Genomic DNA, 12925 nt, shown 5'->3' on the forward strand with positions numbered 1-12925 from the left:
ATGCCTGGACATACATTAAACCTCCAGTTACCCATCTGAATGACATCAAAAAGAAAATGTTCCATTGTCTAAACCACTGGACATGTGATGATTACCATCTTGGACCAAGTGGGGCTAAGAATGCAGAACTGATTCTTCTCAAGAATGTACTATTTGCTACAAATCTCTGACTTTTCTTTCTCTTTGGTAACACTGAGTATTGCCTAGTAGTGTTTATGGCTTGCAAACCCTAAGACCTTTGAATAAATCTTTGTCATTTATTTCTAGTCAAAGCCTCCCGACTCTGTGAGCTTGGTCAATAAACCAAAGCTTCAATTTTCTGGAAATGGAAGATAGGGAAGCACCTCACTAGCATACTGATAGTGGAGGGCCACTATTTCCCAGCTTCCTACTTCCCTGAGGAGACTTCAGCTATAATGTTTCCCATCTCGTTCCCCAACCCTTTAACTCTTCATTAGAAGAAACTAATGACCACAGCCCTCCCCTCTTGGGCTCTCGTGAAGAGTTGAGGCAACAGGACTAGGCATGGTCTGTAGGATGCCATCATTTCTCTTGATTCTGCAACAAGCAACCTGTAGGGGGGAAAGGAGTGTTCTTGGATGTCCAGCATTCTGTTAGGTTAAGTTTAACTGGGAGGAGGAGGGTATCAATAAGCCTATTTGGCCACAGATCTATGGTGTATTCTCCAGCCAACCCCATCAATAAGGCTGATTTTTTAAAATTCTGATCTACTGATTAAGGAATCTAATTCTCAATCAATTCCAAATTTAGAAGGGGAAAGATGAAGTAATATTTACTGTTGCACCCCCACTTAAACCTTGATAACTATCCAACTGAAAAAGTTATTAAGACTTAGCTATCTTTTACTGTTTATTTTAAATAGTCTTTTTCACTCTTGTCCCATTATTGCTCCTATCTGAATAGTCTTCTACTTTCTTTTTTAGATTATCTACTATATTCTATACCTATCTCATAGAATTATAGAATTCAGATCTAAAAGGGGTTTTAAGTTTCATCTATCTTCTGGGGTGTAAAACATACAACCACTTGCTAACTTGGAAAACATATTTCATCTCTACAGTTACCAATGTCAAGTATTTTGCTATAATGAACAATTAGCCATACCCCTATCATGTTTTGAGCCACCAGATGGCTAAACATCAGCCAAAAGACCACAGCAACACTAACGAAATCCAATTCCTCTGTCAGCCAGTTACAATAGCACCTCACCTAAATGAAATTTACACATCTGACCACTCAGTGTAGCCACTTGGAGTCCAATCATAGCACAGCCCCGTGGCACCACCCAGAGCCTTTTACTTATATTTTACATATAATTCTAAGAAGCTAGGTTATCAGGTTATTCTAACCCACAATAAATTAGAAACCACAAATCAGATCTGGGACTACATACGGCTCTTAAAAGAAAAGAGCTTGGGCCACCTGGCATGAGGCAAAGAGTCCTTCCTTGTACTTCGATCAGCTCTGAGAACATTATTATTTAAAATATTATTATTTTATTAATTATATAATTAATATTATAACTAAGAATAACTCAATTTTCTTCATTGCGGCCTACTCACCAAAACTGATTATTTTTGTAGTAATGAGTGACAGTTTATTTAAAAAGACACATAAGTGTTTAATACATTGAGAATTCCTATCAAAAACAGGTTTAAGTTATAAAGAGCAAACAACAGAGACAATAGTGTTTTCCCCCAAGCCTGTAGTCCTCAAAGGTGATAATGAAATAACTTTAGACAGAAACATTTCATGATAAAATTTTTAATAATTATTGTTAGTATTCTAATTGATTGTTCTTATACTAATTACGTACAGAGCCAATAATATATAAGAAGCTTCTCACTGAAATCTCAGGAATGTATTATTCCAAGAGAGAAAATGGATTCTAGATTCCAACTTTCTCATCAAAACTTTTAGTCAACAAACTACAAGCTCCACTGTTTACAGCATATACAGAACATAACTAAGGCAGAGAACAGAAAGGGTCAACTATGGTTAGTATGCTGCGCAGTATTTAAGTCTCTATGAAAATTTAAAACCTATATGGAAGCATTAAGTTAATATTAAGACAGCTTTGCTCTCTAGGACCATACCACCAGGCCATCGCAATCATTTAATTACATTAAGGAAAAAATAAAATCGAGATAGGAGCACCCAGAATCGACTCAGCAATACTTTGGTAATAATGATTAATACTGCTTTGATATTCTAGCTCATCATCAACCATAAAGTATCACCTTCTCTTATAGCCAGTAAGTTTCCTCCTATCAAACAGCAATCAATAACAGAAAATATGGCACTCATGGTTAAATGTGACATAACTATTTTATCTCATTCCTTATTAAAAGTTGTAAGAATGTTTTACAGGATAAAAATGCTAATAAAATTACATTTTCTGACTGAAGCGTCAAAAGTCAACATATCCTTTGATCCAGCAATTCCACTTCGAAGACCGCGTCCTAAAGAAACATTCACAAAAGAAGAAAGTATGTGCAAGGATATTTCCCACAGCACTGTTTGTAGTATCAAGACTACAGTCTCAAAAAACAACCCAGATGTTAGGGGACTGGTTAAATAAATTATGTACATTCATAGGATGGAATACCATGCAGCTATTATAAGGCAGATCTATAGGTGCTGACAGAAAACAATCTCCAAGATACATTGTCAAGTAAAAAAAACAATTTATAAAACAGTATGCTACATTTACATTGTATATACAAACATGTATATATACAGACTATCTCCAAAGGACAACACTTCAAAAACTGGTAGTGCTGTCCTCAAGATAAAGAAGTGGGGGAGCGCAAATGAGGTCAGGGAAAAGGAAGACCTTTCACTGAATATACCATTTTGCATTTTAAAAAATGTTTACTATGTGCATGTAATATTTTTTTTAAATGTAAAGGTGATATGGATTCACTCAACTTCTCAACAAACACTTTAGGGATGTTCAGTTGAATACTCTCTGATAAAGCTTCTGTAATGGATAAGCAGAGATCTGTAGCTGTTCAGTTGGCAGGTACATATTTTTGCCTTAAGTGTAACTTACCACTATTTTGTCTTAGTGTCCAAATAGCCATGCTCTGAAATTATGATTTGAGGGATTCACCTGAATGCAAAGAATTCCTAAGCCACCTCCTTAGGAAAGCATTTCCTAACTTCCTAATTTGGGTTAAAGGCCCTCCTCCATGTTCCCCCAAGGCCCCTGCTGCTCACCACTATCATTACTCTTATCATATTATCTTGAAATCATTTATTCCCTGATACTATGCTTGAAACTCTTTTGTAAGTCTGAAATCATATCAAAATAAAGTTAGCCCCCCCAAAACACATACTGTGTGTTTCTTAGCATTTACAAGACTGCTGAAAGAACAATTTGAATAGGCCAAATCGGTTCTTAAAATTGCCCCAAGAAATGAATGTTAAAATATATGTAATTTTAACTTAAACTTTTCCCCCTATGGTTAAAAAAAAAAGTCTAAATTTGAAAAAAAAAAAAATTGTTTTTGTAAAATTCCCCTGTAGAGCACAAAGGCATTCAAAACTATTTCACTGATTTTAGAGTTGTGTTCAATGTTGCAACAATTGCCCTAAAATTGGAAGGTTTAGAGAGGAATGTTTTTGAAGTCATCTAATTCTTCCCCTCTTTTGCTCCCCATCTCTATGTAAGTAAAAACAGCATTAAGTAGGCAAATAATTTTCATAGAGGCAAACTAAGTGTTTGCATGGAAGCAAGTGATTAAAGAAATGTGAACAGGAATGTTTAAATCTGACTCCCTCTTGATGCTTCCCTGAGACAAGTTCAGAGCCAGCAACATACTGCTGACAAAGCAGAAACTATCAGATGCACAGATTAAGGCTTTAAAAAGTGATACACAAGTGTTTTAGAGAATAACAAGGAGTTAAGATTTTTTTTTTTTATATTCCATTTGTCCTGAAGAAAATGTAAAGATTTCTTCTAAAAATCCCTTTTCCTTAAAGGTCTACTTTAAGGCTAAAGTACTTGATATTCCTTCTAAACCGTTACTATTAATCTAACACCAATGTTGTCCAAGATGTCCTTCATGAAGGTGAGCTCCTACCCCTGGATGACTGGGAGTAAACGAAATAGAAATATTCAAGTGGTTCAACCAGAGTTCATTGTTTTCTGAACCCTATGTATTTTAAAAAGATTACTAGCCAATTTTTAAAAAAATGATTATTACTTCCTCTATTTTTCCATTCTAGATCAATGAAGATGTGCCATTTTCTGAGTCTTTCCATCAAGGTCACCCATCTAATTAGTTCCAAAACTCAATGTGCCCCCACTGGGAGTGAGGGGAAACAGCTCAGAAAAGCCATGTGAATTTCTAAATTATTCTTGAAGATGTGAAGTCTGGAATTAATTTTTAAATTTGGATACGTGTATCTTATTTTTCTCTTATGAAAATAATATAAAATGATAAAACAGAAAAGACAGGTTGAAGACTGATTACATGTACTTCCTGACAGAAAGAACAAAGTGAAAAGCTCCTTTGGTGTTAGTTTAAAGAAAAAGGCCTAGAAATTCTATTCCTCACTACGTAAGTGGGTAATACAGAATGTCTTCAACTGAAAGCCACACAAGCACGCCCAGTTCATAAAGTACAAACAGTACTGCTATTGTATGATGTGCTTAATACGCATCAAGTCCTCTGTGTAAGTCTCTCTCTCACACACACACATACAAACAATGGCCATTGAAATACCTGCTTAGACTGTTCTTTGTTTTACTGACTTTGTGAGTCATAGTAATAATCTTATCGTCTACCAGAAAACCACATTTTCAACTCAACATTGTTCACTGTTTCTCACCTGAGTTGGACTTTTGAGAATCTGTTTTATAGTTAAAAGAAAAACCTGACATGGAGAACATCTAATCAAGAAAGAAAAGAAAAGAAAAAAAGAAAAGAAAAGAAGAAAAGAAAGAGCGAGAAAGAGAAAGAGAGAGAGAGAGAAGGAGAGAGAGAGAAAGAAAGAGAGAAAGAAAGAAAAGAGAGAAAAGAGAGAGAGAGAGAAAGAAAGAGAAAACTAAGCAGCAAGAAGAGGGCAGAGGGAGTAAGATACGGGGGGAGAGAGTACAGCTGATAATGAAACCAGCTGCCTGGGTGTGAAAGACGATAACGGCTGGAAGAAATGTAGCCAGGCTGTCAAAAAGTACTGATCTTTTAGACAAAAATATCACTCATCAACCATAGACTTTGGAATTAGATGGGCCCGATGCCTGCTAAATAGGACTCTTCACTTTTCTCTACTCAGTGCTCTGAGGCTTAACCCATTTGCAAACCTCCTTTACTGCTCACATGTTAGAGTCACTAAAGTTTTACTTATAGAGACCACAGCCTGGTCTTTCTTCCTCACTCTCACAGTGTGAGCTTCCTCTGATTTCCTCCAAACCAGAAGTTTACAACAGTGCATTTCCCTTTGGAGGACCAACCTGGCTTCCTCGCCTGACACATCTATCCTGGAACACAAACTCTGCAAACAATTTCAAGGACTCCTTTATACTGAAATAAGAAAGTCTATTAAATCAGTCTATACCTACTTCTGGCCTCAGAAAAAAAAAAATGTTTTGCCCTCCTATTTGCTTAAGTAGTTTGTTCTCTGGCAAATATGAAAAATTATTATCATTAGAGTACATTCAACTCATTTATTCCAATGACAAGATACTGGCCCTCCTGATGTAGACTAGCCCTAATTTTAAGTACATATTTTCCTCAACATTTTTTTTCTTAAAGCAAAGAAAAATTATGTGTAAAGACAGACAACACATACTATAAGATTCTCCAGCCTTATACACACTTCCTTTTGCTCTTTGGAATCTGTTAAGATTTTAACTTGTAGCCTTCTCCTTTCATTACCTAAGAGTCTTAATAGACGCTTGAATACTGGTGATAAATAAGACCAAAACAAACAAAAATAACTCATATATGACCTACTAACAATAAGTACAAAGACTAAGAATCCTAATTTTCCAATTTAAGTCTTCACTGGAAATTTGGGTCCTTACCCTAAAAAATGTAATTGACTCTGACCTTAAATTAAAAACAGAAGAGGAATTAAACAAATATATTTTTATCAATCTTGGCCAACTCTTTTATGTTCTATTCTGATTTTATTAAAATAAATCTTATAATAAATTATATTGTTTTGTTTTATCTATGATATTCCTGTTACTACCTGGAGGGCTCTTCTTTGTGCCTCTAGGGGCCAATAAATGTTAATTGTTCAATATGTGTGTGTTAAATTATCAAAAGAATGGCATCCAGATGAGTGAGACAAGATATAGCTCTTCTAACTCCTTATGTTCTGCACATTCGAATGCTGCCTGTCTTCTTTTCCAAAATATTTTATTTAAACCCCACAGACTCAGATAATAAAGATGACAATGTTAGGATAAAAGGCTTCCCTTTCTGTCTTAAACACCCAACTCTTTAAAGATGTCATTCCTTTTCCTTCTCATTCAAGTACAAATAGAGAGGTTTTACAAAGACACTGTTCTCCACTCTCGCCAAGCCAACATCCAACTTTCAACTCTACAGGAAGTACTATATTGTCTTATTCCAAAGCTTATAACCAAACTTATACCGTCTGTAGTTCAGCCAAATTGGCCAGCAAACTGCTTGAGTAAGCAATATTCTTTTTTGTAAATTCGAAGTTTCTCATTTTGTGATTAAATCCCAATAAGGCTACATGTATAAATAGCAGCTTCCTTGAAAAAGAACTGTAAGACAAGACAGTCTTCCATTAGAGCCTTCCAGGTAGCTTCAAGAAAACTTAATAGGGACTTTTAAGCCCAGAGAAAGGGCATAAATCTGTCAGCACACATTTGTATCTATGTACATGATGAGGAGGCAAAGAATAAAGATGTCTTTGATTCCACAGCACCCACCAAAGCTCAGCACTAGAAATTAAACAGAAAAGCTACTACTTTGTGAAAAGCATTCTCTAAACTCTAACCTTCACTTTGCTGAGTCAAAACTAAACCTTAGCTGTTTAGTAGCTCTGCAGAGTAATCCAAGGAACACCACTGATTTCCTAATAATAGAGTAAGATTACATTCATACCAAGCTTCCCCATTCATTAACAAGAAGTGCTGCCAGGCTACCCAGAAATTCCCCTTCCCGGTCCCAACTTGGCCATTCCGGAAACATGAGAAATCAAGTATGCTGCAATCATGGCCTTTTTGGTAATGGATCCATAATAAGCTATGCCTAGGCCCCAACACTGTAAATGCCAATATCATCCAATGAAAAAGTAAACAGCCAAAGAAGTTCTCAGGTTTCATTTACCCAACACAGCTATCAGACAGACCTAGTATACTAATAGTTTCCAACCTTATAATGATAAAACCCAGCGGAAAGCCTCTAGTCATGCATAATTTATTCTATACACTCAGATCAACTTAAAAACATGGATGCATGGATGCAAAACAATGAACCTGAGGGTTCACTGGCAACAGGCTCACAGGATTCTGGGCATAGGATGATAAGGTCAGAATTGTTTAATCTGGAATCTTTAATAGGAAAAAAGGAACATGTAGGTAATAAAAACTTCCACATGTGAAGAACAATTCTAAGCACTTTGTGTACATTAACTCATTTAATACCTACCAATAACTCTATAAAATTTATATTATCAATCCCCATTTTAAGTATGAGCAAACAAAAGAACAAAGAGGCTAAACGACTTGCTCAAAAGTTTATACAACCAAACTGGTCAGGCTTCATATTCCACAGGAGTCAAGGTAAACATAGTGTCCCTTGGTTTCACTGATACTCGCTAAAATTATGACCAGCAAAAATTTCTGGAAGTCTATCTCCCTTTGCCTCTTCTATCATATAAATTTTGCTTTTGCTTTCCACTTTAAAGAGATGTCTCATTTCTTTAACTTCATAACACTACTTTGAAAGCAGTGGACGATATGAGAAATCTTCATTTTACACACAGGAAACTCAAACCCAGGTTCCTCAACTTATCCCCTAACAATGCCCTTGGAAATAGTCTAATATATGAGGTAGAGGAGTTGGGAAAACCAGAAGTGAAAAATAATCCAGAGGCGGGATAACAAAAGTAACAGCTTTTAAAGTAGGTACATATGAAACCGGAACAGTTAGAGAGCATCCACCCCACTTAAAATATGCAATAATGGCCCCTACAAAAGTGCCTGGAGCCAGAAAGCTGCACAAACAGGCCTAAAACCAATCTACACACAAGTACGCAGCGGCGTGCACAGGCCTTTCACACGAAAGCATTACATGTTTGTTGGCTGCACAAAAATGAAGTTTTAGTTTAAGTGGGGAGCCCAGGGAGCGGACGGGGCTCCGCAGATAACAACTTGGCCACAAGGACCTTGCTCTGTGCGCGTCGGCCTGTTCCGCGGCGTGAAGCAGGTCAGCGCACGCTGGATCACGGGTGCCCGCGCGACAGCAAATCCAGCCAGGGGTTCGACCATTTCTCCTAGGCCTGGCAGAGAAGGGGCGAGGCCCGGCGAACTGGTGTTCGCTCCCCTCCACCTCGCTCCCCCTCTGGGCGCCCTATTCTTCCTTCGAATAATACGGCTCCATCTGGACCCCGCGCCTCAGGCCCTCCCTGCCCGCACCGCCCTCGCGGCCCCGCACGGCGCCCCGTGTGCCGCATACAGATCCCGGCGCCGTCTCCCAAGCCAGCCCCGGAGCTGCCCTGCGCCCTCCCCGCCAGCCTGCGGAAAACTAAGCGCCCACGTGACCCTTGACCTTGCCTACCTTTCGCCTTACCAGCTCCACTGCCACCTGACAAGATGCCCCCGCGAAGGCGGCTCCATAGCCCTGGAACCAGAGCCAAGCCGCCCAACTCCTACACGCCCCGCCATTGGCTGACAGGACCACAGCCGCACATTCCAATTGGCTGGGTTCTCCGTATTCCCGGCAGCGGCCCGCGCGCGTGGCAACCCGACTAGAAGTCCTGAGGTTCCGCCCACCTCGAGGTCAGGCTGGGGGCGGGGCCACGCCGGTGGCGCAACCTACAGAGCAGATTCTTGCGCTAGCCAAACCCAGAGTGTGGTTTTGGAGGCTCCCACCTCGTAGACAGGTAAGTTTTCTGCCATGGTTCGCCGGGGCCTCAGCGTTAGGTACGGGCAATCAAGACCTTTTCTTCTGGAGACGTGGCTCTGCGAGGTACAGCTATACCCTATAAAGTATAGCAACCTGGCAGGACCAATTCCTCTCGTCCGCCAGAGCCACATCATAGTCTCTGTGCCCCACTAAAAGCACCCACACGTAGGAGGAACCGCGAAACATCAGCTAGTGCAGCCAGTTCGACCGCATCAGCTTGTCTACTCCCAGGCCTTGGAATTAATTGTTTCCCTTTTCCCTACCCAGGTGCCTCGCTTCTTCCCCCAAGCTTTATCTCCACCTACTCAGAAGTAATCCCACTCTATCTTCGGCCTCAACCTCACACCCCAGACTCTTTTTCTGAAGATGATGGCCAGACTAGTGGTGCTTTAGAGGGGAGAAAACAAATGGTTTGACAAATCATCCTAATATTCTATAATGTCGTTTAGAGCTACTAGAAACATCCTTAGATGTCCCCGCCGCCCCCTACCCCTCTTAAATTAAAGATAACCAAGCTTACCTAACCAAGTCATAGGCCTAGAGAGGAAAAGCATAAACCCCTGCAATTTTTTCATGTAAAAACTACTAGGAGAAAATTTTACTACTTGGTAAAAGAGTTCAAGAGGAGAAAAGGAGAGTGAATTGCAAAAAGAAAAATTCAAATAAAGCCTGAAGTAAAAACAAACTCAGGGACCAAAAAAACTGGGCCAAGCATCGTCAGTTATCTTGTACAGGCTGGTTTGCAAACAGAATTTCTCCTGGAGAGAAAAGAAAATGCACAAATTAGTTCTGAGAATCTCTCTATAACACATCTGGGGAGTTTCATAAAGTCCCTCCAGACTAGAACCCTTCCTCTAGGAACCTCAGCTGCAATTAGAAAATAAAATGGCTGGAGCCCTTCCAAGTCTGCTCAGCTGGACAACTTTCCTGGGCTCTAATATACTTGCTAGTTACTTACTCAGCTCACAGTGGGGTGCTGCCTCGGTCTTAAGCTGCTTCTTCATTGTGCAGAACGGGTCTGACTTCCAGTGCTGGCTCCTGCCTCTATATGTGGAGACAAGTGCGCCTCCCTTGGTTAAATAAGGGCACTCTCGGTTGCTCTGGACAGCAGAACACTGATAAAGATACACCGACAAGGAATTTGAAGAAGCAAACCACACCCTCCAAAGCATAATCAAATGTCATCTTTGACCTGCCATGAAAAGGGAAGCATCATATATCTGCCACTCTTGGATATTAATGAACGATTAATTGAGTTTGAAAACTTGTAATCTAAATTTTCATCTCTTCCATTTGGCAGGAGCAGAAGGCGGGCCTGTGAGTACGTGTAAGAAAGGGGTGGAGTAAAAGGAATAGCTTTCCTTCAGAATACCAGTCCTCTTGGAGTGAAGCTGGTTGGGGCACTTGTACCAGGGCTGCATTTGCATTAGGACTCTGCTCCCCTAATTAACCAATTAACCCCAAGGCTGACAGTCCACAAGTATTTTCCATCTAGGTACGTGAGCACCGATGCAATTATGAGGAGTCTCAGAGTGTGGATGAAAATGCTTCCCCACCTATCCCTTGGGATCTTAAGGATCCGCTGGCGTTAGCCTGGTCAATCAGTGACCTGCAAATGGAAAACAAAGCCACGCAAACCCAGGACATGGAGCCTGATGGAAAAGAAAAAACATACAAACGAAAACCTGAGACTGGCCTTTTGAACCACTTCTCTTGCTCAGGCCCACTTCCACATCTGGAAGTGTACTTTCCTTTCGAATAAAGCTTTTCTGCTGTTTAAAAAAAAAACAAAAACAAACCAAAAAAAACAAAAAACAGAAAACCTGAGACTGAAAAAAATGCCTGAGCAAGCCCAGAATTTCTCAGTCTAGGAGGAAAGGAATTGAAAGAATAGAAAAATTTGCCTCAGGCAAATAGTTTAGTAGGCTCGCTGGAGGCAAAGCTGGAAGGAGAGGCAGTCGGGGTGGGGCGAGGAGAATGGGGTGGGACACTGGAAAGGAATGAGTTGCTTCCTTCCGAAAGCTTTCTGTTAGCTTTAAAGAAAATCTGCTTAGTACCATAAAAAATATATGCAAATAAGTGTGGAAAAGCAAAGCAAAAATTAATTCATATTAGTCAAGATAAGCTTCCAGCAAGTGGCTCTAGTTCCCAAACAGCCACAGAGTCAGTAGAAAAAACTAGGGATCTTCACAATTGCCTGAAAAGTAAAATAAACTATCTATATGCTCCTGTGTGATAAAGAATCACAAACAAAATATGCTATTTTTTGCTTTAAAGTATAAGTGATACAGTGGCATATTGGTGTGGATGCTGAGTTGTTGCTTCTAATTAAAGGATTCATTCATATTTTAGATTATGTTGTTTTAATGTGTTTATTTGACATAAAAACAATTTGTTTTCATAAGGCAAAAATTCTAAGCTGGTTAGTTTTAAGAAACAGCAGACTTGGAAGTTCCGAAAACGGTGAGGCCCCAGATGGCTTCCACCAGCCCACTAGCAAGAGCATGGCAGCCGTCCCCTCGAGCTGCTCGCTCATGGCCACCCACCTGGGTTCCACATGCAGTAACAGCTCTTACAGAAGTGCCGAGTACCCTGGGGAAGCCATCGCCCACCACCCTGGTCTCCCCAAGGCTGACTCGAGTCACTGGTGGGCAAGCTGCTATTTCGGAAAGTCCACTCTCCCATTCATGGCCACAGTGTTGGAGTCCCCCTGGCACTCGCAATCTCCCCAGGCCTCCAGAAGCATGATCACCTGTGACCTAGCACGGGAAGCCACAAGAAAGCAGCCTGGTGGCCAGCCCAGCAAAACCAACGCCAGGCCCCATCCTGAGTGGCTACCACCAGACTTCAGAGGCGCTAAGCTCTTTTGAGCCCCTTTCCCCGCACCCTACCCCCATGGACTAGGCAGGCTGCAACAAGCAGAAGCAGTTGGGTTCTTTAATATCAAAACAGCAAAACACCAAAATGGAACCTGAGTCTCTCTCTTCTCCATCTAGCCATATGCAAACCTTCCTGACACTTGTAACTGTGTGCCTTGCACCAAACAAAATAAATGACAAACAGCCAGCCAAAAAAAAAAAAAAAAAAAGGCTAGGTAAATGTTACGGAAGTAGAGAAGGCTAGAACTTAAATCTGCACAACAAGCTTACCTTTGTTTGCTATTCTTTCCCTGGTAATCAACCATAACTGACTTTCCACCCCCCACATCTTTTGTCTTTAACTGAAGGTGGTATCTAAAATGACAGCTTCCCCCATTTTAGGGTTGTTACTCAGTGTTCCTGAGTCTCTCACATGTCTACAGGAGATATACATGTTAAACTTTAATTTGTTATTCTCCTGTTCATCTACGTCATGTTAATTTGATTATTAGTCCAGCCAGAAAAACTTTGAAGAATAGAGAGTAATTTTCCCTCCCCGACTGTATTTAATGTGTCACAAACATGAATTAATCCTCACAATAAATGTGTGAAGCAGGAACTATAATCTTCATTTTGCAAATTAGGAACCTGAGCCTTAGGGAGGTTGAGTAACTTACCTAAGGACAGAGGACACGACACACTGCTAGTTAGTGGTAGAGCCAGGTTTTTGTAGGGGAGGAACAATCTTGCATCTGCCATCAAGGTTCTTTGGGATAGTCTAATAATCAAATAGCCATGAGATAGATTAGCAAGAGAAAATAACCAAACTTAAGACATACATATGGGAGCCCTGCAGACATGAGAGAGTGAGAGACCCTACATGTACAAGAGGTTCAGAGACTGAAAGGGAAATTGAAGCATATAAGACAT

The 12925-nt window shown here is 40.2% G+C and overlaps 2 protein-coding genes across 7 annotated transcripts in view; one reads left to right on the top strand and one right to left on the bottom strand.

Moving 5' to 3' along the window:
• The window catches only part of SLC11A2 (solute carrier family 11 member 2), a 30018-nt gene extending 19861 nt beyond the window's left edge, over positions 1–10157 (bottom strand). For 2 of the 6 annotated variants that reach the window (XM_023535414.1, XM_023535415.1), the window contains exon 1: positions 10096–10120. Coding sequence is in view for 1 of the 6 variants with exons in the window: in XM_023535416.1 (XP_023391184.1) it covers positions 10096–10141 (46 nt within the window). In the remaining 5 variants the exon portion in view is untranslated. Of the gene's footprint in view, positions 1–2414; positions 2439–8789; positions 8943–10095 lie in introns of those variants that run through there. The other 4 variants (XM_023535416.1, XM_011368330.2, XM_011368331.2 and 1 more) reach the window with 4 other exon arrangements.
• A 135-nt stretch (positions 10158–10292) lies between these two features.
• LOC111744731 (pancreatic progenitor cell differentiation and proliferation factor B-like) lies at positions 10293–11965 on the top strand. Its single transcript, XM_023535418.1, has 2 exons — positions 10293–11756; positions 11794–11965. Exons 1-2 carry the CDS (start codon positions 11504–11506, stop codon positions 11883–11885), a joined length of 345 nt encoding a protein of 114 aa, XP_023391186.1. The 5' UTR covers positions 10293–11503; the 3' UTR covers positions 11886–11965.
• Positions 11966–12925: the final 960 nt, after the last annotated feature.

This window comes from Pteropus vampyrus, unplaced genomic scaffold (assembly GCF_000151845.1).
Source record: "Pteropus vampyrus isolate Shadow unplaced genomic scaffold, Pvam_2.0 Scaffold140, whole genome shotgun sequence".
NCBI classification, from domain to species: domain Eukaryota; kingdom Metazoa; phylum Chordata; class Mammalia; order Chiroptera; family Pteropodidae; genus Pteropus; species Pteropus vampyrus.